This window comes from Ciona robusta, chromosome 9, assembly GCF_009617815.1.
Source record: "Ciona robusta chromosome 9, ASM961781v2".
Lineage (NCBI taxonomy): Eukaryota > Metazoa > Chordata > Ascidiacea > Phlebobranchia > Cionidae > Ciona > Ciona robusta.
The window spans coordinates 4,913,020-4,941,017 of NC_143243.1; the positions used below are offsets into that span (position 1 = coordinate 4,913,020).

The 27,998-nt window shown below is 34.9% G+C and overlaps 3 protein-coding genes across 3 annotated transcripts; 2 read left to right on the top strand and 1 right to left on the bottom strand.

Annotated features, from left to right (window-relative positions):
* Positions 1 to 605: 605 nt before the first annotated feature.
* On the top strand, positions 606 to 1,981 carry LOC149731437 (uncharacterized). Its single transcript, XM_089884701.1, has one exon. It carries the CDS (start codon positions 713 to 715, stop codon positions 1,154 to 1,156), a length of 444 nt encoding a protein of 147 aa, XP_089740827.1. The 5' UTR covers positions 606 to 712; the 3' UTR covers positions 1,157 to 1,981.
* Positions 1,982 to 1,986: 5 nt separating this feature from the next.
* Positions 1,987 to 12,879, top strand: LOC149731438 (cyclin-Y-like protein 1). Its single transcript, XM_089884700.1, has 10 exons — positions 1,987 to 2,240; positions 2,845 to 2,916; positions 3,249 to 3,280; positions 4,707 to 4,810; positions 7,254 to 7,347; positions 8,464 to 8,583; positions 9,145 to 9,217; positions 9,900 to 9,993; positions 10,916 to 11,078; positions 11,454 to 12,879. The coding sequence occupies exons 1-10, from the start codon at positions 2,069 to 2,071 to the stop codon at positions 11,565 to 11,567; spliced, it is 1,038 nt and encodes a 345-aa protein (XP_089740826.1). The 5' UTR covers positions 1,987 to 2,068; the 3' UTR covers positions 11,568 to 12,879.
* LOC149731439 (integrin alpha-2-like) lies at positions 12,725 to 27,992 on the bottom strand. The gene is made up of 27 exons (XM_089884690.1): positions 27,729 to 27,992; positions 26,412 to 26,563; positions 26,166 to 26,224; positions 25,976 to 26,102; positions 25,429 to 25,552; positions 24,975 to 25,078; positions 24,543 to 24,720; positions 23,143 to 23,321; positions 22,761 to 22,828; positions 22,333 to 22,504; positions 21,787 to 21,875; positions 21,169 to 21,411; positions 20,387 to 20,599; positions 19,724 to 20,024; positions 19,331 to 19,479; positions 18,630 to 18,844; positions 18,197 to 18,338; positions 17,877 to 17,990; positions 17,348 to 17,436; positions 16,868 to 16,966; positions 16,507 to 16,621; positions 16,331 to 16,441; positions 15,785 to 15,913; positions 15,010 to 15,123; positions 14,410 to 14,496; positions 13,707 to 13,841; positions 12,725 to 13,045 (listed from the first exon to the last, which is right to left on the bottom strand). Exons 1-27 carry the CDS (start codon positions 27,896 to 27,898, stop codon positions 12,911 to 12,913), a joined length of 3,813 nt encoding a protein of 1,270 aa, XP_089740816.1. The 5' UTR covers positions 27,899 to 27,992; the 3' UTR covers positions 12,725 to 12,910.
* Positions 27,993 to 27,998: the final 6 nt, after the last annotated feature.

Here is a 27,998-nt window from a genome sequence, read left to right on the forward strand (position 1 = left end):
ACCTTTTTATTGTGTTTTCTCGTTTTGATAGCAAACAAAAAACATTCAAATAATTATAAAACCTTATCCTCGCGAATCATACAGACTAAACTGTGGATGGGCATTGGCTGTTATTTAATGTTTATAAACGGATTACTCTGTGCTTGCAAAATAGGAAATGGTACTTTAAATCTGCAAAGTAAATAATGGATAATTGCATTTATTTAAGCAAAATGAGTATACAAACGCACTACGTGCATAGCAAATAAATTGGAACATGTTGAAAACAGAGCCATCGAAGTGTGTGGCATTGTAAAACTACTGAACTTTGTCCCAAACTTTACTATAGCTTATTATAACTGCTAAACTTTACTTGTAGGGCAGGGGAAGATTGGACATCTAGCAATTCTATTTTCTCGTCTCATTTGGTAAACAAAAAAAAAACATTTAATTAAAAGAATTATAAAACCATATTCTCGAGACTCCCGTATACCGTAGTTAATTGTTTAAAACATGATTAGGGTATTTGGATATTATGTGCTAAAGGTGTCCCGTCTTCCCCCACCCTGCTGTATAGCTAGAGGCGATATTTCTATGGCCCTGGTCAAAAATGTCTGTTATGAAGTTCCGCTGAGTGGCGTTGTCCTACCAAATTGCTTATACTGCAGTCGTATTTTGTAAGTAGGTAGTAACAGCATTCTAGTTTATAAGTGCTTAAATTTATTGTCAAAGCATGCCTGCAAGTGTGACATCCGTACCCGAACCAAACAAAGAAAATGAACGAGAGAAATTCGAGCGTGCAGATGTGCATGTTTTTGTAAACAGCAGCGAAGAAGAGGAAATCGACGACGAAAATATCCCAGCAGGTTATCAGCCATTAAACGCTGTTGCCGATCAATTGGATATCAGTTCTGATGAAGAAGGTAGCAGTTCTGATGATAATAATGAACAGTCTGTAGAAACGGCAGCTGAATCGTTAGGAACAGAAGCTAATAGACCACTGTCTATTAATACAGACCTCATACGTGACGTAATGAAAAACATCAAACTTGACGAATCAAAAATTCCGAAATGGGCGGTCGAAATTTCTGATTCGAAGTGGAATGAAGTTGTAAAACAAACGATAACAACCGTTGGCGAAACTGAAAATGTCGGCACAAGCGCAAATGATGTTTGAATAATATATTGTTCGTATTTACAGCAGTTGCTTTCATTTCTAGTTTTTGACTTTGAGTCAAAGACATTCTAGCCAAAAAGTGTTGAATTTCAGCAGTTAGATTTCAGTTTTAAAAGAAATAACAATATGTATACTTATATCATAGTAACACCAAATCCCCCCATTCTTGCGTTATAATGTTTAACTTTTTTATTGCAATATTCATATTTAAAATATCTGCTCTGCTAATGTATGTGGCATGGGTAAAATAATGTGCCTATAGTCCAGTCTGCAAAGTATGGCAGTTCCTGACAAGATCTCGCGCGTGCAAGACGGTTATTTTTCGCGTTCGCGCGTGCTATCATTAAAAATCTGCGTGCAAAGCATGTACATTTTCAAGCCACGTTAGGAAATCTTACTTAATTTAATACGTATTTTTTTCTTTGTTTAATTAATTGGCGTGCGTAGGACAAATTGTGGCGTGCATAACCGAAAGTCTGTAAAAAAATCGCGCGTGCACCTGCCATACTCTGCAGTCTGGCCTATAGTAGTTTGTTCTTTGTCGCTTTTACTTTTTTTTTAATCAAACATGCTGAACTTAATTGTATGTTACTTTGTTCACAATTAAGTTTTTATTATTTTGTTACTTCTGCCAACAGGCATAATGTAAAATTATCTTTTACCAGCTAATCTAGTTTCAAAATCGTAATCTATTTCTGACAGTTTCCTGGTATATGTCTTGCTGAATGGCAGTTGAAACTTTGAAAATTTTTTTATGCTAGATGAGCCACTAAAGTCTGTATTCCATGTAAAGAAATATTCATATTTAAATATTGGACAAATTAGTTTTTGCAGTTTTTCTAAAGAATGTATCAGTAACACAATCAGTAAAAGAATTGTGGTTTTGAAATTTGTAATCAAGTTTTAGTGGAAATGGGGAATAAACATTGCAGTTGCCTATCGTCGTCCAGTTCCTCAAAGACATCTAAGAGTAAGCAGAAACATCACGGTAACCTTCAAAATTCTCATGGTCATGCACATGTTACCCCAAGTGATGGGAACGCTTCGACGTTGCAACATATCAGCGACAGAGAACAACTAGATGGTAAGTAATGTAATGTAACTTACTTTATCCTCGCGTGGTCGGAAAACGATAGTCGTTATAACACGGGTGTTCTGTTTCATGCAAGCTTAAGAGTAACCATGTATGTTGTTTTGTGGGTAATTATTATTTTTTGGGGGGTAATTATTTTTTGAGATTTTTTTATTCTATGGCTTATAATTTAGACAACCAATTAGTGACCACTTGGTTAGAGCAGACACTTAACGGCAATTGCTCCAACCCAGTGGTCACAAATGGGTTTTTCGAATTTACAGTAATAATACACATAAAACTAAAAGCAATTCCCCACAAAGTTGAATGCATGTTAATTTATAAATAGAGTGTATAATGTAGGGCACCCATGTTAACTTCAGACTAATGAAACTGATATTTTAGATTAATTAAATGTTGTTTGCTTAATTTACATCGTATTGTCCTTAGGTGTAACGGTCACGCCCTTTATCCAAAACATTTTTTATCAATAAGTGTGTTTTAACAACTGTTGTTTTACCGTTTCTACCTGTCTTTGCTTTTATAAACTCATAAAACTGTCATGTTTTTCATTATAGTGACTTAAGGGACAAATAAGTTTCATTTATTTATTCAGATGTTGAAATCCCCACACCATCCGATCACCCAAAGGTTAAAACCATATTCCTCGATAAATCCAATTCAGAAAGTAAGTTTTTATGTTTTTTCATGAATTTTTTTGGATTAATGGATTTCCCGTCAAGGTATTTATGTTGTATGAAACTAACTATATATATGTTATTTCATGAAATTTTTGGGGGGGTTTATTATATTTCCACAAATCAATACATATTTTATAGAACAGTTAATTTACCATGCGAAAACAAACGAATATACTGCACGTGAATTTGGGTACCCCCCGAAATATATCGTCATTTGAAGCTAAAAGCTGCCGTGTTAAGAATACGGAAGCTTTTACGAGCTGCCGTCTTTTGATCTGAATTTCGTGGGTTGAATTTTGATATAAATATATCTTTTTAGGTCAAGATAAGCGACTGAGTGTTCATAATTCGGTAAGTTATATAGCCTATAACAGTGTGTATTAAATAATAGCATGCCAGAATAATTGTAAACAATACTGTACACTGTACAGGGAATGTGACAGGAAAACACAGCACATGTACAATATTTTTTCTTTTTTTTTTGGGAAATACATTGTCGCAACAATTTTACATGGATATAACATGACAGTCTAACAGTGCAATTATGTTGTACATTATAACGAGTTAAATCAGATTTTAGCAGGCACAACATTTTTTCTTTTTACTGTTTGTCTTTTTTTTGCGCAATACATTGTCTCAACAATTTTACGTGGATATAACATGACAGTATGACAGTGCAGTTAAGTTATATATACATCATAAAGAATTTGATCAAGTTTTAGCAGGCACAACATTTTTTTTTGTGGAATACATTGTCGCAACAATTTTACATGGATATAACATAAAAGTCTGAAACTGATACTGCAGTAAAGCTGTAAATCATAAAGAGTTCCTAGTTTTAGCATGCGCAACATTTTTTTATTTTATATATATATTCGTTTTTTGGGGAAATACATTGTCACAACAATTTAAACTGAATATAACATGACAGTCTGACAATACAGTAAAGCTGTATATCATAAACAGTTTCTAGTTTTAGCATGTACAACATTTTTTTATTATATATATATATATTTGTTTTTGCGCAATAAATTGTCACAACAATTTAAAATGGATATAACATGACAGTCTGACAGATTTTCATCAAGTTTTAGCAGGCTCAACATTTATTTTTATTCTGTTTTTTTTTGCAAAATACAATATCTCAAACTCGCAACAATTTTAATGGTTAACATGAAAGTCTGACAGTAAAATACAGATTTACATTATAAAATAAAGAGTTTGCTTTTCCTCAGTAAAGTTAAAGTATTGATTTTTAATGTATGTTGTGGGCCAACATGGTTTTAAAAGATTAATTGGTACAGAAACAAGTTAGGCACTGAATGTATTTGTTTTGTGCAAACACAGAGAAAAATACATGATATATCCATAACTGCATACAATCGAGGTTAAATGTATTTTAAATTCAAGTATGTATGTGTTTGACCATGAATGTATAAGCTTTTTATTAATAGTCCTACCTCTTTGCAACTTAACAGAAAGTAGTTTTCAGTACAAAAATCAAGGAAAGCTTTACCGAAAGCAAAGAGAGCATATATGTTTAAAATTGCTGAATTTTATTACATATCAATCAACATGACCAAAAGTGATTTTAATGTTACAACTATTAACTAATATGACAATAATACTGTTTAAAAACCTTAATTTGAAACTTACTATAAAAAAACAGATTTTTTATATGAATTAAACCACTTTTTTCAGACCTCACTTAATTTAAAATCTTATTGAAAAAAAGCAGATTTTTATAAACTAAACCAAGTTAAATCACTTTTTTCAGACCTCGCCCAGTTCAAATACTCACAAGCGTAGGAGCTCATGCTCAACGATATATATTGATGACAGCACTGTCAGTCAACCAAACATTAAAGCGTCAATAAAATGGTTTGTTCAACTTAACAATTGTGTTTTATAGTGAAAATGATGTTTTTACTGTTTTATATTATTAAATGCATTTTAACATTTATGTTTTATGAAATTATTTTCTAAGCTGTTTTTTAAAAAGGTGCAATACTAAAAATGCTAGAATTGAGTTTTTGACAATGTACAGATTCTACAGTTTTAATTTAAATTTAAAAGTGATGTTTTTACTATTCTAAATATATATATATTTATTATTTTCTGATATTATTTTCTATTTTCTGAGCTGCTGTTAAAAAAATATATACAATATTAAAAATGCTAGAATGGAGTTCTTGATATCTATAGTTTCAATTCTGATTTACCTTTAACTAATAATATGTTATGTGTAATCACAAAGTGGAATACTGACAGTGTAAAAGAATTCTTTAACAAAAAGTTATTCAAAGTTTAAGTAGTAACTGTATCACATTTCATCATTTAGTTAAAAACGCTTTAGGACTGTACATTTTGAGATTTAATTATGTTTTGCAGTTTCTTTTTGTGTTAATTATTTAGTTATTTGTATAAAATAGTGCAGTTTATTCTAATTCTAAACAAAGATATTGATAACCAGTGGAGATAAATTACTTTTATGTAATATCTATTTTATGTAATATATATATAGTTTTACTAATATATATATATTTTATATATATATTAGTATACTAAAAACGTATTATTTTGCTTTTCCTAAAGCCTATTCTAACAGCCTAGCAGCATAATATATTGTTGTATTACAATAAACAACTACGGGCTTTTTTTCAATTTGCATTTGTTCTTAGAAAAGTAAACATGTAAAATTAAAGCAAGTTTTCCAACATTGGTTTTGTTGACACACATACTGCCCGTGTGAGCATAGGCGTAAAGTTTTACTAAACGTTAGGGTTGCAAAAACCAGAAAAAAAGGAAGTCTTCGCGCCGGTAGGCGCAAAAAAAAAACGGTTTGCAACCCTTTGTTTTCGGTTTGCAACCCTTTAAATATGTGCTTTGTAAAAGCTCATACAAACGTAAACGTATTCAGAATTACGTAGGGATGAGACAAATTAAAATTACGCACGTTCGGCGAGTCCGTGTAATGAGAAACGGTCGAATCCGATTGCCTGGCGAGTGACGTCACAATAGCTATGTCGCATGCGCCTTTCGTCAAGCCCGCACGAGTGTGTGGTTATCTTACAAACGAAGACCCGTCCGTCGGAAATAGTAGGTTTCCAGAACAAAATATCGCGGAAATAAACTGCCTAAAACGTTTCCAACACTGCTTTATATTTATATGCAATGTTTTCCTCAGGCAAGCAGCATATTTATTACGAAATAGTAGGGATTCACACGTGGATTCATTGCATCATAATAGCGGTTGTTTGAACCCGGCAATTGATTACGACATAATAGCGATTCACACGTTGATTACTGACGTCACAATAGCGATTCACACGTGAATTATTTAGCAAACAGGAGTTTAAATACCAGTTGAATGCGTTTGTGTCGTGAATGACGCATCGGTATTGACATATTTTAACGAACGTAAACGAAGTTTGTTCGCAGTAATAATGGCGTCTTCGTTTGGTCGAACGTTATTCCTTACGCATAATTAGTATGGAGAAAATCAAAGGGTTGCCAGGCAACCCTGCAACCCCGTAACTTTACGCCAGTGCATGTGAGTCTAGTCAGTCTACCACTCCCAAAAATCAACATGAACTGTGTTATAAATCCATAAATGTTCGCTAAACATTGCAAACAATATTGTATTATAGCAACAGCTAAAATCAATATTCACATCTTGGTGTGTATGGTATTTTACATGCATTGTAGGGAATAGCTTAATTATGTGTTTAACACATTGGCAAAAACATGTATATATTATATATATATATATATATATGTTATTTTATTGAAATATTTATAGGCTAAAACTAGTCATGGGCTTATAAAGACAAAATTCAGAAACTTTCATTTTTCTCTCTCGGTAATAAAAAATATTTATCATGCATTGATGCCTAAAAAAGATTGTAGGATTTCTATGATTATTTAAAATGTTATTCGAAAATTTTGTCTTTTTTTTGCTGTTTTTGGGGTTTTTTTTGAGTTATGAGCTGTCCAAATTATCAGCCACACATAAGAAAAGAAAAAATCCCAAAAAAATAATCACCTACAAAGTAACATACTTGGTAACCCGTAAACGGGTACGAGGTGTATGAAACAGAACACCCGTGTTTAACAAAAAATACTTTTCCGATTACTAATAGGTTGTCCAAATTTCAGCCACACGTAAAAAATAATAATAATCACCCACGAAGTAATACTTGGTAACTCATAAACTGGCATGAGGTGTATGAAACATAACACCTGTGTTTAACAACTGTCGTTTTCCAACCACGCGAGAGTAAAGTTACATTCATTCCTAATAAATCAAATGTTTATTAAACAGTGTTGCATTAGCTGTGTTTTATCACATCAAGCACAGAGGAGAGGAACATAAAGAGACTCCAGATATTTTTGATGAAAAGCTGTATCCTTTAACAGTAAGCTTGTTTAAACTGCATTGGTTTAATATATTTCCAAGTATAGTAGGATGGGGGAAGATGGGACAATGTTTTATACTTTCATTCCATTTTCTCGTCCCTTTTGGTAGTAAACAAGGAACATTCAAAGAATTATAAAACTACATCCTCACGACTCCCATAGACCGTTGTTAATTGTTTAAAACATGATCAGGATATTTAGACATTATGTGCTAAAGGTGTCTTGTCTTCCCCCATCATACTATATAGGTATTTGAATTAAACAATGTATATAATGCTATGTTTTGTAAGCTTTTTATTAATGGGCTTCTCCCCTTGCAACTTAACAGTAACCAGAAGTTTTTAGCGGAAAAAAACCTTCTCAGAAAGCGAAGAGAGCATATCTGTTTATTGCTGACTTTTATTACCTGTCAATCAACATGAAACAATCAATTTATTTACACTGTAAAAAAAATAATTTTTATTTTAAGCATTTTGCAATAGGGTGGTGAAGGGCGTTATGAATATCTTTAAAACATGTTTTTATATAAAATATTTTAACACACTTTTTGGGGGAAGTTCATGATTTTTTCGATAACTATTTTTCATTGATTATATCAATTATGAATGTTGCAAATAAAACATTAGTTTTTATTTGGCTAGGGCCTCGGCAAGATTTCATCAGGCTATGTAATGCAACAATTCGCACAAACGAAAAATTTTGAAATTTTAGTGTGACTGTACACAGTATCTGGCGTGCGAATTCGTACGCGAAGATGTATGCAAACCCGTGTCCAATTCTGCATGCGGCAGCAAAATCCGGACAAAACGGATGAATTCCGAATACTGTGTACAGCCACCTTCAATCATGTTTTGTATTTTTTTTGTAAAATTCCTGAACGTGAACTTAATGCAACTTATTTTATCCTCACGTGTCCGGAAAACGACAGTCGCCTAACATGGGTGACCTGTTTCAAACACCTCATGCCAGCTTACAAGTTACCACATATGCAACCTGTTTATCTTCGTGGCCGGGAAACGACAGTCGTTATAACACGGGTGTCTATTTCATACACCTCGTGCCACCTTAACCTCGCAATTATGTATGTGATTTAATTGAAATTATCCTTTTTTTAGAAAGAACCTGTCCCGCATAACTATGGTAGTGTTGAACCTGATCATCGACAGATTTACAGATTTATTCGGACATTGTTCAGTGCAGCTCAATTGGCCGCAGAATGTTCAATTGTAACTCTTGTAAGTAATTGTATGTATAGTAGGGTTGGGAAAGATGGGACACTTTTCATTCCATTTTCTCGTCCCATTTGGTAGTAAACAAAGAATATTTAAAGAATTATAAAACCGTTTCTTAACGCCTCCCATAGGCTGTTGTTAATTGTTTAAAACTCAATCAGGATTTTTGGATGTTATGTGCTAAAAGTATCCCATCTCCCCCCACCCTACTATATTATAAGTTCAGTGATGAAAAATTTTAAAAATTATTCCGCTGGATGCAGGCACACCAAATTTATAACTACATTTATTTTTAATATTTTTAGTTTTTTTAATTTTTTCATTTTCTGAAAAAGTATTATTTTTCGGTTACCGCCCAAAAAGTTTATAATAAAATGAGGAAATCAAAAATTAGTAATGAAGAAAATCATATTTATTCTGCTGGAAGCAGGCACCCCAAATTTATTCCTATTTTGTGTTAAATAATTCTTGATTTAAAAAATTGTGATTTTTTGAAAGAAATTTATTTTTGACCGCCCAAAAATATAGGTTTTTGCTGCATCGAGTTACACCATGTTGTTTCAGATTTATGTGGAAAGATTACTCACATATGCTGAAATACAGATTTGCCCTGCCAACTGGAAACGAATTTTATTAGGTATGAAATTGTATATAACTTCATATTTATTGTATTAAAAAACACAAAATTCAGACTTTTCCAAGAAAAAACAGAAATTAAAAAAAAAAAAAAAATTTAATTTATTTAAAAAAATTCAAAAACTTGTGTCCCAAAGTGTTTTTTTTTTGACGCTGCGCATTTGGCTGAAAATTTGACCAAGCACCAAGCCTTTTGCTATTGTTATATTTTTACCCGCGAGCGCAAAATTATTAAAAATGAAAAAAGTAAAAGCAAGCCCGAGCTTTTACAATTTTAGTACATCCCAATGAATCTCTTTAACCGAATTTATTTCGCATGGAAATTTCTTATTTGCTATGAAGTCAGTGCAAAATAACAATTGCTGTAATTTTTTTAAACCAACATTTTTCTTGGTTGTACCATGTTTAATATGATCTTAACGCACACTTTTGTTTCTATTAGAAGTTTAACTTAATAATATTTAAACATAAATGGCTCATTTGTCTGCTAGGTGTACCGACCACGCTTATTTTCTTCAATAAAAGTAAATATGTTTTAACTGCAAGCGTGTTTTAACAACTGTTGTTTTGTTGCTATTTCCTGTCTTTTCGTTTAAAATTTTTTAAATCTTCGCTACCGTATTCGAGGAGACAAATAAAAGTAATATTATTATTAATTGAACCGGTCTAAACGAATAACACAGGTGCCATCTTACTTGCTTCCAAAGTATGGGATGATCAGGCTGTATGGAATGTGGATTATTGTCAAATTATGAAAGATATTTCTGTTGAAGATATGTGAGTATTTATCATGTCCCACGCCGTAGCACAGTTGGTTAGCGCTCCTGCCTCTAACCCAAAGGTAATGGGTTCAAGGCTCTACGCTGCTACCATAGTGTGCGTATATGTCCAACCTAGTGACACTAATGGGTTGTCCAATTATCGGCCACACATAAAAAATCGCGAAAAATAATCACCCACAAAGTAACATTTTTTTTATAACACAGGTGTTCTGTTTCATACACCTTCGTATGTCACTTTGTGAGTGAATATTTTTGTTGATTTTTTTTATTTAGTTTTTTAAATGTATGGCTATCAAATTTGACCATAAGGTACCACTGGGTTGGAGCAACTGCTATATCCTAACCAATAACACACGCCCACAATGGTAGCAACGCCAAGTCTTGAATCCATAATCTAACCGATTGTGCAATGCTGCTTTCCGACTGTTGTTATGAAATATAACTCATTTTTTTTTAATATCTTTTTACACCTATGTACCCATTACTTGGGTTGTCGCATATAGGATTAATAGGACCCAGTCATTAAATTTAGTTATCTTTTTCTTTTTTTGAAAAAAAATTATTATTTCGTTGTGGTATAGTGGTTAGCGCGCCTGCCTGTAACCCAGAGGTAATGGGTTCAAGGCTCGACGCTGCTACGATTGTGGGTGTATGTGTCCTTGGGCAAGACACTTAACGACAATTGCTCCAACCCAGGGGTCACTAATGGGTTGTCTAAATTATCAGCCATACTTAAAAAAAATATAAAATCAAAAAAAAAAAATCACCCACAAAGTAACATACGTGGTTACTCGTAAGCTGGCGCGAGGTGTATGAACACCTGTGTGATAACGACTGTCGTTTTCCGGCCACGCGAGGATAAAGTAAGTTACATTCATACGTTACATTCATATTTTTTGTTTTTTTCTTTACATCAGGAATGCAATGGAACGACAGTTTTTGGAGCTGCTTAATTTCAATATAAATGTCCCAAGCAGTGTTTACGCAAAGTATTACTTTGACCTGCGTTCGTTGGCTGATTCAAACAATTTATCATTTCCTTGTGAACCACTGAGCAAAGAGCGAGCGCGGAAACTAGAAGTTTGTTTTTCTTATATCTGTATCTATATTATTTTGAATTCTAAACGATTGCTACTTTATATAATAAGAATTTTTTTTTATGCAAAGCTGATTGATTGATTTTAATTTTTTATAAAAAATTTTACACTAGTTAAGCCGTTAAAAGATTACTTACAATTTGTTACAATATGCCTGATGGCAGATTTTCTGGGCCAATCCTGTTCTAAATCTAAAGCTACACTGCGGGACCTAACCCACATAGAGTATGTTGGGGTAATGGGCCAATTCTGGCCTAAATTCCAGGACCCATGGCGTGCTACACTGCGGACCTCAATTAGATAGAATAAAACCCCTGATAGCAGACGTAATAACAAAAATTTTTTTTTTTTTCGACAGGCAACATCCAATTCGTGTCAAAACAAATTCCGTGACACTAATCCCACAATCCGTCGATCGCACAGTGCTGATCAATTAACCAACACACTTAACAACAGTATCGTGATTTCTTAGCAGGAAAATCACACGTGGGGTATTTATGAAGCACCACATACTCGGAAATACAAGTTCAAATTTTTCTAACTAGATAAAAGTTCTTTCGAAAAAATTTGCCAAATTTATGGTAAATTTAATTCATGTTTGAAGTGAATGAAATATCATATGTTATTTCTGTAGTATTCTGAAATGATTTTTGAACTATAAAAGAATTCGTGTTTTACTGTTATAATACGAACTATGAAACTGTATACATTTTAACATTTTTTTTATTTATTCAACTTTCTGGGCGAAAAGTTGATAAATCTATCGTAGTACTTTTCCATCACACTGTTCTGTATAAGTATGCACTATCAAGCAACACAATGTTATGTTGCAATAGACGTTTTGCATTAAATCATCGGATTATAGCTTTTTCTTTACTATAGAATAGTGGGGGAAAATGGGACACCTTTTTATTCTATTTTCTGATTCCATTTGGTAGTAAACAAAGAACATTCAAAGAATTATAAAACTTTACCCTAACGACTTCCATAGACCGTTGTTTAAAACACGTTCATAATATTCGGATATTATGCGCCAAAAGTGTCCCGTCTTACCCCACAGTACTATATTGGTTAAATAATATTATACTAGGCAGCAGTTAAACAGCTGCAAGTGTTTTTCTGAGCAGTGTTTTCCTTCAAATTTGCTGCACGAAAACTACGAAACTGTCTTGTAAAACTAAATTTTATGATTCAATGTTTCGCATATCTTTTGTGACGGGCAGTCACGGTTCTTTGTTTTTATGAATTCGATTTTTATCGACTTAGACGCACGTATGGCACCTTTGGCACGCATTTTTTTTACAACAATTTTCGTCGAATAAATCACTGATATAATTTTGAACAAGTTTGAAAAAATTCGGACGAAAACGAATGATTGGAACTTTTTGCTACGCCAGATTATGACCATCACTACAGTACGAGTTTTTAGTTTCATACACCTCGTACACGCTAATGAGTTTACACGTATTTGTGTGTTTTTTCTGTGACTGATTTATACAACCCATTAGTGACCACTGGGTTGGAGAATTGCCGTTAAGTGTCTTGCCCAAGGACACATACGCCCACAATGGTAGCAACGACGAGCCTTTTTTTACATTGGTCTATTTTGTGATTTATTCCAAAGCCCCATTTTGGACATCGTTTTGCTCAAGCTGTTTATTTACATTTATAAAAGGCGTACAAAAATATTTATGAAACTGGTTTCAAAAATGCAGAAATATCAGTTTATTGCTATTTGTCTCAAGCTGTGCTGTACATTTACGAAAGATGTACAATTTTTTTTTTACAAAACCGGTCATCAAAATTGCCGAAGTATCAGTTTATTGCCAGCTCGTATGGCGAATCGACCAAATCGTCTGTACTTCTACCGAGATCGCCATTTGCATCTCGAAGACTCGATCTCATCGCATCTCGCTTCATTTCTCCATATTTGCTTTTGAAAAACCCAGCCTGCAAACAAAAAGTGTCAGCAAACTTGAATGAGTGATTGTAACTTACGTTTTTGGTTGTTTTGTGTCATACACGTCATGCCTATTTATAGTAGAGTGGGGGAAGATGGGACACCTTTTCGTTCCATTTTCTCGTCCCGTTTGGTAGTAAACAAAGAAATTTTAAAAAAATGATAACACTGTGACCTAAAGACCCCAATAGACCGATGTTAATTGTTTAAAACACAACAAGAATATTTAGATATTATGTGCTAAAGGTGTCCCATCTTCCCCCACCCTACTATATGAGTTTTACCACGTGTGTTGTTTATCCTTTCATGCAGGATAACGACATTTGCTAAAACACGGTTGTCCTATTTTGTAGCTACACCTCGTGCCTGTTTATGAGGTTTCGCTTATGTAACTTATTTATTCTCGCATGGCGGGAAAACGACATTTGTAAAACACGGATGTCCTGTTTCACACACCTCGTGCCTGTTTACGAGTTGTCACTTACGTAATTTTATGTAGAATTGTTGTTTTTGTATGGATAAAATTTTGGACAACCCGTTAGTGACCACTGGAGCAATTGCCGTTAAATGTCTTTCCCAAGAACACATACACCAACAATTATAGCAGCGCCGGGTCTTGAACCCATAACCTATGGGTTACAGATAACCTACCTTCCACATGACTGCAATCATAATACAAAGCAATGCGATTCCGCCCAATATTCCACCAATAATGGCTCCTAAGTTCACTCCGTTATTTCCTTGCCCAGTGGCGACTGGTAGCTTAACCGATACCGTCGTGCTCACCTGTGTATCATGTGTTAGGATGGGGTAAGATGGGACACATTAGGGTGGGGAAAACGGGACGTTTTTAACACATAATATCCAAACACCCTGATCTTGCTTTAAACAATTAACAACGGTCTATGGGAGTCGTGAGGATACGGTTTTATAAGTCTTTAAATGTTCTTTGTTTACTACCAAATGGGACAAGAAAATAGAATAAAAAGTTGTTCCATCTCCCCCACCCTACTATATATACTACTATAAGAGGGTGGGGGAGATGGGACACCTTTCACACATAATATCCAAATATCCTGATTGTGTTTTAAACAATTAACAACGATCTGTGGGAGCCGTGAAGATAAAGTTTTATAAAAAATCGTTGAATGTTTGTTTACTACCAAATTGGAAGAGAAAATAGATTGAAAAGTTGTTCCATCTCCCCCCACCCTACTATATATTAATTAAAGTTTTATTTGGGATAGACTAATGGCCATCTTAAAATATTATAGGCTCGTGGCCAATTTTTAAGATCTTGTTTAAATGCCATTGGTACAGGATATTTCGGTTATGTTTTCCCATCTATACTTACTGTGCTAAGGAGATTTGCATTCGGGTAGATTGGTTCGTTTTCAACATTTACATTCAATAAGCTTCTTAGGTTTGTTACGAGCAGTTTCTGTATAACAAGTGTAAGTTAGTAATTTAAAATATAAAAATATTTATTTATTTTTTAAATTTTGCTACCGTAATCAGAGAGACAAATAGCCTACAGTTATTATAGTAGGGTAGGGGAAAACGGGACACCTTTTTATTTTCTTGTCGTATTTGATAGTGAATAAAGAACTTTCAAAGAATTATAAAACCGTATCCTCACAACTCTTATAGAACGTTGTTAATTGTTTAAAACGCAATCAGGATATTTTGTGCTAAAGGTGTCCCATCTTCTCCCACCCTACTATATTATTTTTATTATAGTATTAATCATTCTGTTCTATGTTATATTGGTGAGGTCCTGCAGTGTGGCACGCCATGGGCCCTAGGATTTAGGCCACAATTGACCCATTACCCCAACACCCAGGGTGCTACCGCATGAACCTCATCAGTTTAAGGAGCCTGGCGCTTCCCCAGAGGTAGGCGACAAGGGCTTTAATGGTGATGGTATTAATATAAATCATACAAAAATACAAACATTGTTCAGTGAAGGAAGCCACAGCTTGAATGAAGCAGTGAGTGTTACTGATTTAAAAGGTTCCAATTGAGAAATCGAACATGAGATACTTTTGCATATTACGCCTGCGCAGTTCTGCAAATTACAACAGTTAGAAAAATTAATACAGTAGGCTGGGAAATACGGAACACCTTTTATCTCTATTTTCTCGCCCCGTGTAGTAGTAAACAAAGAACATTCAAGAAATTATAAAACTATATGCCCATGACTTCCATTGACCGTTAGAAATTGTTTAAAACACGATCAGGATATTTAGATATTATGTGCTAAAGGTGTCCCATCTTCCCCCACCCTACTATACTTTAACATAAAGTGTTTTAGACGATAAAAGAACATTTAAAAAAAGTTTAAAACAATTTTAAAAGCAACGTAATAAAATATAGGTAAAATATAGTTGTTCACGAGAGTTATTCAAAGATAGTCTTGGGGGTAAGATGGGATATACTTTTATTCTCTTTTTTAATCTCATTTGGTAGTAAACAAAGTATGTTTTAAAAATTATATGTAGAGTGGGGGGACATGGGGACACATTTTCATTCAATTTACTCGTCCCATTTGGTAATAAACAAAAAACATTCAAAAAATTATAAAATCGTATTCTTACAACTCCCATAGACCGTTGTTAATTCTTTAAAACACGATCAGGAAACTTAGATATTATGTGCTAAAGGTGTCCCGTCTTTCCTCACCCTACTATATAGTAAAATAAAAGTTGTTTAAAAGTTATCCCACTTACAACAATGGATGGGAGTATCGTAGTTGCTTCAGGAAAAGTTAAATCGATTGGCGTTGTTCGAGATATATTAACGTGCAAACCGAGTGAGTTGATTTTGTTTGCTGTATCACACGTGCACTTAGAAGCCGGCTGAAAAAAAAACGACCAATGTTATTGTATTGCAGAGTAGTTTTCGAAATGGCAGTGATTTTGTATAATGGCACGGCACCGTGATATAGTTGGTTTAGCCACTTTAGCCGATGATTCAGAGGTATAAGTTCAAGGCTCGTCGCTGCTACCACTGTGTGGGTATGTTTCTTTGGGCAAGACACTTAATGGCAATTGCTCCAACCCAATGGTCACTAACGGGTTAGCTTATTTGTCAGTCGTACATAAAAACATAAAAAAATAATAAAAAACAATCACCCACAAAGTTACATTCATTGTAACTGATAAGCTGGCACGAGGTGTATGAAACAGAACATTCGTATTATAACGACTATGTGTTTTCTACCACACAAGGATAAAGCAAGCTACATTCATTTATACTTATTACTTTTCACTTACCAAACATTGAATGTCGTAAATATAAAGCAACGGAAGTCCTGCTTTGGTCGCTTCTGGCCAAGTAAACGTCGTTAAAAGTTTTGCGACACGAAGAGGTCCGCCATTCTCTATCTATGATATTTTAATGTGTTGATATTTTTAAATGACAACCAAGTAGGACAACGTTTTCAACTTACCATGTGCGTATGGACAATATTTGTACGGTTACCCCCCAGCACAGCATCTGTTAACGTGTAAGCTACTTTGGGTTCGGTGGATCGTTCGTAGAACAAATAATCCGGGTTGGATTGCCTGTAACATGAATATATAGTAGGGTGGGGGAAGATGGGACACCTTTTCAATATATTTTCTCATCCCATTTGGTAGTAAACAAAGAACATTCAAACTAAAAGTGTCCCGTCTTACCCCCATAGACCGTTGTTAATTGTTTAAAACATGATCAAAATGTTTGGACACAATGTGCTAAAGTTGTCCTACGTTACCCCATAGGACTATATTGTAAATAGAGATGGTAAAGCAAAATAACACAGATCTTACCCGCTCACGGACACAGCAGATGAGTATTGTACCGTTCGTTTCAACTCAAATTTGTTGTTTTGCAAGTTTGGGTCTGATGCGACAGCAGCACCACCAGCACTATTATGAATATGAATGTTAGAATGAATGTAATTTGCTTTATCCTCGCGTGGCCGGAAAACGACAGTCGTTATAACATGGGTGTTCTGTTTCATACACCTCGTGCTAGCTTATAAGTTACCAAGTATGTTACTTTGTGAGTGATTATTTTTTAGAGTTTTTTAAGTATGGGATAATTTGGACAACCCCTTAGTGACCGCTGGTTGCTGTTAAGTTTCTTGCTTAAGGACACATACGCCCACAATGGTAGCAGCGACGAGCCTTGGACTTATTACCTCTGGGTTACAGGCAGGTGCGCTAACCACTACGCCACGGCGGCGAGCAAAACATTCAAAACGTTTTTATAAATCTGTTTAAACACTGAACATGTCGCATAATTACTTTGAATATATTATTCCATTCAACTGCAGTTGTTTTGATGTTGCTTTACTTGTCAAGGAGTCTAGGGAATATTCAACGGTAAATTGGCACTGCAAAAATGAATGAATAAATGAAGGAATAAATGTGGATGTGTAACTTCTTACTTTATCCTAGCGTGGTCGGAAAATGACAGTCGTTAAACATGGGTGTTATGTTTCATAAACCTCGTGCCAGGTTTCGATTTACCATGTATGTTTCTTCGTGGGTGATTATTTTTAGGAGATTTTTTTTAAAGTAACTTGCTTTATCCTCGCATGGCCGAAAAGCGACAGTCGTTATCACACAGGTGTTCATACACCTCGTGCCAGCTTACGAGTTACAATGTATGTAAATTTGTTTTTTTTTTATGTGTGGCTGACTTATTTTTTGAGATTTTTTCACTTTTTTATGTATAGCTGATAATTTGGACAACCCAATAGTGACTACTGGGTTGGAGCAATTGCCGTTAAGTGTCTTGCCCAAACACATATAAGATAGAATTATCTTATACCATGGTGTTTGCAAGCATCATATCCCCTAGAACAGATGCAGTACGTTGGTATGACAGCACCAGTATCCCAGAAACAACATCAGAGCTTACAGTTCGAATACAAGATCCGGTAGTCTAAAAAGCAAAAATGTAATAAACCAGATTTAGGAAAGCTTTTTTTTATGAATAAAAAAATTATTTTTTTTTATATTTTTTTGTTAAAATAAAGTTTTTTTTTTTTTATATATGAAAAATATTTGTTACATATTTTTATGATTTTTTTTTATACAAACCTTTTTTAAAATTTCATTCATTTTTTTATGAATGAAAGTGTGTTTTACCTTACTGAAGGCAAGAGAGTCCGATGTTATATTAAGTCTTGTGAAAAATGCATTGTCAGGTCCGTTGTTTCGGATTGTAATCCCAACTGAGAGTATTCCAGGGTTGGCACCAAGAACTAGAACCGAGTTATCGGTTCTTATGCTAAAAATAAGGTTTTTTATTCAACTGTTTCACGCATTTTTGTATTGTATATATGGTAGGGTGGGGGAAGATGGCACACCAGTCACAATTCTATTTTCTCGTCTCATTTGGCTGTAAACAAGAACATTCAAAGAATTATTAAACCGTACCGCCACCGCTTTCATGACCGTTGTTAATTGTTTAAAACACGATCAGGATATTTGGATATTTTGAGCTAAAGGTGTCCCATCTTTTCCCACCATTCTATATGTTTTAATTTAGGACCTTTTTTTCTGTAACAACAATACTCACGAATAAGTCGCTGACACTGAAAGGTCGTGTACGCATTTTCCGTTTGTACCAGAACAACTTTTATTAAATGTCCAATCCGCGCTAATTTTCTTCTCTTTTAGCGGATCAATTATTCCCGATAAAACGGCTTGTTTGTGGGCAGCGGTAAAGTCGTATGAGAAAGATATAGTTGGAGAGATTTCTAATGCGCCGGCGCTCGTTCCAAGGGCGTTGGTCTGTATGAAATAAAATAAGCTCTTAAAGACTTCCCCAAAATCGGTAAATGAATGTATGAATAAATGTAAAGTTCTTTATCCTCGCGTGGCCGGAAAACTACAGTCATTAAACACGGCTGTTCTGTTTCATACACCTCGTGCCAGCTTACGAGTTACCAAGTATGTTACTTTATGGGTGATTATTTTTTGAGGGATGTTTTTATTTTTTATGTATGGCTGATGATTTGGGCTATATATAGTAAGGTAGGGGAAGATGGGACACCTTTAACACATAATATCCAAATATCCTGATCTCGTTTTAAACAATTAATGTCCAAATAAGTCGTGAGGATACGCTTTTATCATTCTTAGAAAGTTCTTTGTTTACTACTAAATGGGACTAGGAAATAGAATGAAAAGATGTTCCATCTTCCCCCACCCTACTATATTATTATTTATTTAAAATAAAATCGGTAAATGTTATTATTTTAACACAGGTATATTTACGTTCAGTTTTACGGAATATACAAAACATGTATATGTTGAAGTAACAGATAACGTTTTCGTTTCTACGCTGGTGGTTTTCCCGAAAAATGTTATTCGTTTTGACTGAGAATCGAAAATCTTTGAGTCCAGGACAGTGCTTAGATCCATAGCTGTTGAAAAATAAATAATAATAACTTTATTTGTTTCTTCGATTATGGTAGCGAAGATTTAGAAATATTTTAAACGAAAAGTCAGGATATAGCGACAAAACAATAGTTGTTAAAACACGCTTACAGTTAAATCATGTTTACATTTATTTAAAAGAAAATAGGCGTGGTCGATACACCTAGTTGTAATTGGTATTTTTAAATCAGCCCATAAATTTAACTAAGAAAAATGTTAATGCAATTATACCAAGAGTAGCTGGCGCGTGTTCTCTGCGAAATTTAGCTTTGATGCAAATTTTGACCGTCGAGCATGCAGTGACGTCTGCCAAGCAATTTATGACGTCAAACACTGGTGGTATCAGCTCTATGGTAGCTTGAACGTCAACAATCGGTCGACTTTTCAACAAAAACACGGAGTCGCTGCGCGGTGCGCCGACCACAACATCGGGGTAATGGTTATTGTCAATATCGACGGGTATGGCGGTTCCTCCAAGTACAGAATACCCGAACTGCTGAATTGAACTTTTCAATGTTGTACCGGGTATTCTCTGCAAAACATTGAATTTCGCGTTGTGTTGGGTAATGCATTGAAAATTGCAAATATGAAAAGTCGCCATAAGTAAAAGCCTTCATTGGTAAAAGCCTTCATAAGTGAAAGCCTCCATGAGTAAAAGCCGTCAAAATGAAAAGCCGCCAAAAGTAAAAGCCTTCATAGGTGAAAGCCTCAATAAGTAAAAGCCGTCAAAAGCAAAAGCCTTCATGAGTGAAAGCCTACACAAGTAAAAGTCTCCATAAGTAAAAACCTCTATAGAAAAATTAAAAACCCTTCATAAGTAAAAGAGTACCCTTCATAAGTAAAAGCCTTCATAAGTAAAAATCTTTATAAGTAAAAGACATCATAAATAATTACCTGTCTATTTATTTCATTGAGTCCAAGTTGCGAATTATAATAAACATAAACCACGCCGCTGCTGGTAGAAGTCGATTCCTCGTATGGAGCTCCAATAATAATGTCTTCGTATCCGTTTTGGTCCAAATCACCAGCAGAAGCAATCGACATTCCAAATCGGGCCCCGCTCGCTTTAGTTCCAGACAGCACTCGAGGTTGATAGGTCTCGTTTAACTAAAAATTCAAATATAATATTTATATGGTAGGGTGGGGAATATGGGACATACAGAAAATAAAACATATATAGTAGGGTGGGGAATATGGGACATACAGAAAACAATACATATATAGTAGGGTGGGGTAAGATTAGACATACAGAAAACAAAACATATATAGTAGGGTGGGGGAAGATGGGACACTGTTTACCTCTATTTTCTCGCCCCGTTTAGTAGTAAACAAAGAACATTCAAGAAATTATAAAACTATATGCCATGACCCCCATTGACCGTTAGTAATTGTTTAAAACACGATCAGAATATTTAGATAATATGTGCTAAAGGTGTCCCATCTTCCCCCACCTTACTATATTATATTTTCTTATACCATTTGAAGGTAAACAAGGCCCATTCAACGAGTTATAAACAATTAACAACGCTCTATGGGAGTCGTGAGGATACAGTTTACAATTCTTTGAATGTTTTTGTCTACTGCCAAATGGGACGGCAAAATTGAACGAACAATGTCCCATCTTACCCCACTTTACTAAATAACTTGAAAAGGTTTAAATTGCATAATATATTTACCCAAGCAAGAACTGGATTTTGTAGGTTGTTCATAAAAATAAATACACGCCCTTGATCGTAGCCGTTAACTTCGTTGTACAATGGTGCAGATACAATTAGGTCATCATAGGAATCTTTGTTAAGGTCGATACCGCGAACACTTTGCCCAAAATATGACCCAAGTTGCCATAATGAACCATATGGGTGTACTGAATGCACTTGACTTTGGGACGTGATCGGTGTGTTGGATTTAGTAACTACAACCTGTAAAAAGTGGTCGTTTAAAAATTACCCCGGTAATTGAACTTGAATGGATGAATGAATGAATGAGTGAATGAATGAATGAATGAATGGATGAATGAGTGAATGAATGAATGAAAGAAAGAATGAATGAATGAATGAATGAATGATTGAATGAATAAATGAATGAATGAATGAATGAATGAATGAATGAATGAATGAAAATGAATGAAACTTATTTCGTCGTTTTCGGTCATGATAACGAAAAACGGGAGAGAAAAGCGAAAAGACGGGTAGTAACGGTAAAACAACAGTTGTTATAACACTCTTATTGATAAAAAAAATTACTAATGTTTTTTTTATAAAAGGCGTGACCGTTACACCCTACAGACGACGTACTGTTCCTTTTGAATGGTACTTGGGCACCCCTGTAGCTATATACTCTGCGTTCGAAGTTCCGAAAAAGTTTCCACTCGTTACCGAATAACCTGTTGAAAAAATACGCAAAATTAGAGTATAGTAGGTTGGGGGGACGGGACACCTTTAGCACATTATTTGCAAGTATTCTGATCGTGTTTTAAACAAATAACAACGTATATAGGAGTCATGAGGATGCTATTTTATAATTCTTTGAATGTTCTTTGTTTACTACCGAATGGGAAGAGAAAATGGAATGAAAACTGTTCCATTTCCCCCCACATTACTATAAAATATAGGTACAGTAGGACGGGGGAAGATGGGATACCTCTAGCACATAATATCCAAATATTCTACGTTTTAAAAAAATCAGCAACGGTCTATAGTCGTGAGGATACGGTTTTATAATTCTTTAATTTTTTTTTGTTTACTGCCAAAAGGGATGAGAAAATGAGATAAAAAGTTGTCCCATCTTTCCCCACAATACTATATAGTATTGGCATGTTTAATACCATATATGATACATACCCATATAAGAATCTTTTAACGATTGAATTGTTTCAGGTTCAAATGTAGTTTTGAGTTCGTCTACATTTATGGATCCTGTGAAGCTTGTAGGAATACCAGAAGAGCCGACAAAGTCGAATACTGTACCGGCTCTATCGTACGACCCAACCCCACCAACGTATAAGTTACTTTTCTACATTAAACAGTTTGAATTTTACCTAAAACAAGTCAACATGTATGGTAGGGTGGGGGAAGATGGGACATCTTTGGCACATAAGATTAAATATCCTGATCGTGTTTTAAACAATTAACAACGGTCTATCGGAGTCATGGGGATACGGTTATATATTCTTTTGAATTTTCTTTGTTTACTACCAAATGGGAAAATACAATAGAACGAAAAGTTGTCCCATCTTCCCCCACCCTATACTATATGTTAGCATTCAAACCTTGGAAACGTGAGCGGCGAGACCAATCTGACATTGCGTTAGTTCGGTTGTGGTGTTTTTACCCGAACCTATAAAAGAAGTTTAATTATTAGAGCGTGATTTACCGAATTTTAAGTGCTGAGACACGAATGAATGAATGAATGTAACTTACTTTATCCTCGCGTGGCCGGAAAACAAGTCGTTATAACACGGGTTTTCTGTCTTATACACCTCGTGCCAGCTTATGAGTTACCAAGTATATGTTACTTTATGGGTGCTTTTTTGCGATTTTTTATTTATGGCTGATAATTTAGACAACCCATTAGTGACCATTAGGTTGGAGCAATTGCCGTTAAGTATCTTGCACAAGAAAACATACGCCCGCATTGGCTTATATAGATACCTTCAATAGAGGAAGAACCGGAATCTGTAATAACTTTTTGCAATGGAGCAAGAATGCTTCCCAAGCTAGAAAAATCGCTAACACGAAAAACTCTCTCGGCAGCTCCAGCTATTGTTGTGAGTTCGTTTTCATTTACCGAGCTTCCAATTCCAACGGCAGTGAGAATTATACCAGCAGCTCTGGTTCGAAAAAAACGTTGGTGTTTTTGTTGGTTTTGTTATAAAAAAGAGCATCGAACTCAAGGAGAAAATTAAATTTATGACATTTTATGATTTCTAGTTCATATATAGTAAGGTGGGGAAGATGGGACACCTTTTCATTCTATTTTTTGCCGTATTTAGTCGAAAACAAAGAAAATTCAAAGAAATATAAAACCGTATCCTCACGACTCCCATGTACCGTTTTTAATTAAAAAAAAAACGATTAAGATATTTTAATATTATATGCTAAAAGTGTCCCATCTTTCTCCAACCTTATATAGGTAGGTACGTAGGTACTACTGAAGAATTCTTCAGTACATTCAGATTAGGCTGGTGGGAAGTGTTAGAGGTTGGTAGTTATAGCAGTTATTAGTAAAGGGTTAGTGGTTATAGGCGTTAGTAATGTAATTCTGTTGTTTAATATTATTATTTGATTGACATCCGCGCTGTGTTTGTTGTCCACGTAAACGTTGTCATGTTAGTTAGTTTAAATTTGATTATGTTTTTTTTCTCACTATTTGTAGACCTGTTACTTTGCGTTGCTTATTACTATTTTATGTAAGCACGACTTGTTACCTACACTTGTTTAACGCTTCCGCGTATTCCATGCCGTTAGCTTAATTGCTCCGTGCGACGCTTTTTCTACTTTTTTTCTACTAATTTTGAGTGTGTCGGGCAGTTCTTGTTGCGCTGTGATGGCTAAAGATGTGTTGAGTGTGAGAGAACGGTTGTGTTGAATCGTTAAGTGATAAAGTGAGATTCGTATCGAGCAGTTGTTGTTTACGTTGTGTAACAGTAAAGTGTATATTTTAATGGAACTAGTTTTTAGACTGTTTTATTAAAAAAAACATGTTTTATCGTTTGAGTCGCATATATAGTAGGATGGGGGAAGATGGGACACCTTTGGCGCATAGTATCCGAATATCCTCATCGTGTTTTAAACAATTAACAATGGTCTACGGGAGTCTTGAGCATATAGTTTTGTAACTCTTTAAAAGTTCCTTGTTTACTACCACATTGGACGAGAAAATAGAGTTAAAATGTGTCCCAACTTTCCCCATCCTGCTATATTTAGTGCAGCTTTTAGCAGACTACAACAGTCAGGCCCCGCGATTGCCTTTACGCAGCGTCCCTGACTAAACCGCCGTTATAACATAACAGTAGTAGGAGTTATAGGTTACCATCCATACACTACTATACCTTGCTGCGTTAGCGGACGGTGCGACGGCCGATGGTACGGTAGCTTCTCCATCAGTTATAACTATGAGAAGTTTCGGCACCGATGCTCTGCCTGCTCGTTGGTATTCCTGTACGGCCTCGTTGATTGCGGTGTGTATAAATGTTTGTCCATAAGGGTAACGAACAGCATCAATCATACCTTTTCATATTGGAACAAAATATAGTGTGGGGTAAGATGGGACATCTTAAGCACATGATATCTAAATATCCGGATCGTGTTTTCAACAATTAATTCAACCGTCTATGGGAGTCGTGTGAGGATACGGATTTATAATTCTTTGAATGTTCTTTGTTTACTGCTAAATGGTACGAGAAAATTGAATAAAAAGGTGTCCCATCTCCCCCCATCCTACTATATGTCTAAAAATGTTTCATTTTTTGTTTGAAGCTTACCTGAAAGTGTTGAGTATGTGCGAGCAGATAATGGGATTTCACGTTTAATAATGTTGCTGAATGAGTACAGGCCAACCACAACATTATGCTTATCAATATCCGAGCTGAAAAATGAAGCGGTTTAAAATGCAAATATATTTATATTTAATAATGGTCCAATTTTTAATGCATATAAAGATTATAAATTAAACTAACATTTCGTAATTAATACATAGCAAGGTGGGGGAAGACGGGACAACTTTAGCACATAATATCCCAATATTCTGATTGTGTTTTAAATTAACAACGGTCTATAGGAGTTGTGAGAATACGGTTTTATTTTAATTCTTTGTAACGTTTTTATAGTTTGTGTAAGTCAAAAAAATAGAACACCAAATGAGACAAAAAAATAGAACGAAAAACTGTCCCATTTCCCCCCCAGTTTACCATATTGTTTAAGTAGGATCTTATTCACCTAAAAGATTGTAAAAGATTTTTAATCCAACTCTTTCCAAGTTCAAAGTTGGACGGGAATACACTGGTTGAACCGTCCAGTAAAATAATGATATCGACGATAAGGGAACTTCCTTGCGGACAAACTGTAATATAAAAGTTGAATAAGTGAATGGATGCAATTTACTTTATTCCTTGCGTGGCCGGAAAACGACAATCGTTATAACACGGGTGTTTTGTTTCATACACTCTGTGCCAACTTACGTGTTACCAAGTATGTTACTTTGTGGGTGGGTATTTTGAGGAAATTTCTTTCATTTTTAAATGTGCGGCTGATAATTTGGACAACCCGTTAGTGACCACTAGATTAGAGCAATTGCCGTTAAGTGTCTTGCGCAAGTACACATACGCCCACAATGGTAGCATCGAAGAGCCTTGAACCCATTACCTCTGGGTTAGAGGCAGGCGTAACCAACTGTGCTACGGCGCCATAGAAATTTACCTAATGTATATTAGTATATATTACGTGATCAATATGCAAACATTTAAATATAGCAGTATAAATGTACCAGTCGGACATGGTGAATCTAACTTGGTTATAAGAGTACTGCTTGTGTCGTATTTTACACACGAGCCGATTTGTCTTTGCGATACAGCGGCGTTGGGGCAGGAAAACATGTATTGCGGACTGCACATCTGGAAAATAAAATAAACCATGTTAAAATGGTCACACTTGTATTCATTTTGCATATAACTTACAACAACGCTGTCTCTCGCGCTGGTCATTGTCATCGCCATACCAAGTGCTCCGTTTTCACCTTAAAATAATACATACATTAGGGTGGGGGAAGATGGGATACCTTTTAACTTTATTTTCTCGTCCCATTTAGTAGTAAACAAAAATTAGAATTATAAAACTATATCCTCACGACTCCCATAGAGCGTTGTTAATTGTTTAAAACACACTAAATCGAAAACTAAAATCTTCAAACAAAAACAACTCACCTATTCCTGGAATTCTGCTTGCGTCCGTACATTGTACGTCGCCCAAAGCATTATCAGGAACATTGCATTTATAAACCGCTCCTTCTCTTATGTTACCAGACCTCGCAGCATTGGAAGTAAAACCAGGCGCCCCGATGAAAAATTCTGTGGAGCTGCATAAAAACTTCTGTTATTTCTGAAACCCTTTTAAGTGTGATTTGTAAATGTTTATTAGTAAAGAAAAATTCCAAAAATTCCAAAAAAATAATCACCCACAAAGTAACATACTTAGTAACTGATAAGCTGGCACGGAGGTGTATGAAACAGATCACCCGTGTTTAACGACTGTCGTTTTCAAGCCACGCGAGGATAAAGCAAATTACATTCATTCATTATTCATGAACGAAGTATCTCAAATGTTTACGTAATTAGTTAAACTATTTACATTTCCTAATTAGGTAATAAACGGTGTACATGCATATACGTGTTACTGCTTTGAATAATTTCGTAGCGATGACGATGCATCTATCACGTATATATGCCTACTGTTACACATAAGAAAATCTAAGACGACGTCGCTGATTCACCCGTAATATACTGTCACCTCAAACGGTGAACCGAACACGAACTCCCGAACTTTAAATTTAAAGTTTTTTTACAATAGGAATTATGAAACAATGAGATATATTACTGTGGGGAAAGATGGGACACCTTGAGCACATAATATCTAAATATCTGGATCGTGTTTCAAACAATTACCAACGGTCTATGAAGGTTGTGAAAATATGGTTTATTAGTTGTTTAAATGTTCTTTGTTTACTACCAAATGAGACAAGAAAATAGAACGAAAGAGTGTCCCATCTTCCCCCAGCCTATTGTACATTGGGTATTATTCGCGTCAAAGGGCCGATTATTTTCTATGTAGTTTATGTGTATTGCTAAGCCGTGTATTGAGTAGATTATGTGTTTCTATAAACGGTGCACCTACAACGAACTTTATGACGTGCTTTAAAATTTTAACTGTCATCCCATATACAAATATTAATAAAAAAAAAGCTTTTCTTAAAGTCATTTTCACCAAATATTATATGTTGTGGTTGAATATGAAAACGAGAATTAAATATAGTAGGTTGAAGGAAGATGGAACATCTTTTCATTCCATTTTCTCATCCCATTTGGTAGAAAACAAAGAACATTTAAAAAATTATAAAGTCGTAACCTCACAACTACTATATAGCGTTGTTAATTGTTTAAAACACGATTTAAATATTTGGATATTATGTGCTAAAGGGATTCCGTTCTCCCACCCTACTATATATCTTTATTCTTTAAACGTACCTGACTGATTTTCGGTTCAATAAAGAAGTCCCAAACTGGTTCACATTCGACCCAGTTCTCACAGTATGTATCCTGACGTGATTTCTAGTTTCCACGTTTTGCGAAGCACCCCACTCTATAAAGGAGAACGTCCCAACAGCAATCAGTAATATTAATTTCCAATAATTCATTTCCTAATTTTAAAAGTTCACAAATCACGCATAAATAATCGCTGTAATTTTAAACAAGCAGAATTACACAGTGCAATTGAGTGAGTGGGCGTAATCTTAA

What these genes read in the sequence shown, in the direction of transcription:
- LOC149731437 (XM_089884701.1), top strand. Translation starts at nt 713, where the DNA reads ATGCCTGCAAGTGTGACATCCGTACCCGAACCAAACAAAGAAAATGAA.
- LOC149731438 (XM_089884700.1), top strand. Translation starts at nt 2,069, where the DNA reads ATGGGGAATAAACATTGCAGTTGCCTATCGTCGTCCAGTTCCTCAAAG. An exon ending in ATTAAAGCGTCAATAAAATG is followed by an intron (nt 4,811 to 7,253) that starts GTTTGTTCAACT and finishes TTTATTAAACAG; the next exon opens with TGTTGCATTAGCTGTGTTTT. An exon ending in GATATTTCTGTTGAAGATAT is followed by an intron (nt 9,994 to 10,915) that starts GTGAGTATTTAT and finishes TCTTTACATCAG; the next exon opens with GAATGCAATGGAACGACAGT.
- LOC149731439 (XM_089884690.1), bottom strand. Translation starts at nt 27,898, where the DNA reads ATGAATTATTGGAAATTAATATTACTGATTGCTGTTGGGACGTTCTCC. An exon ending in AAGCAGAATTCCAGGAATAG is followed by an intron (nt 26,225 to 26,411) that starts GTGAGTTGTTTT and finishes TATTATTTTAAG; the next exon opens with GTGAAAACGGAGCACTTGGT. An exon ending in TGATTGCAGTCATGTGGAAG is followed by an intron (nt 13,046 to 13,706) that starts GTAGGTTATCTG and finishes TTTTGTTTGCAG; the next exon opens with GCTGGGTTTTTCAAAAGCAA.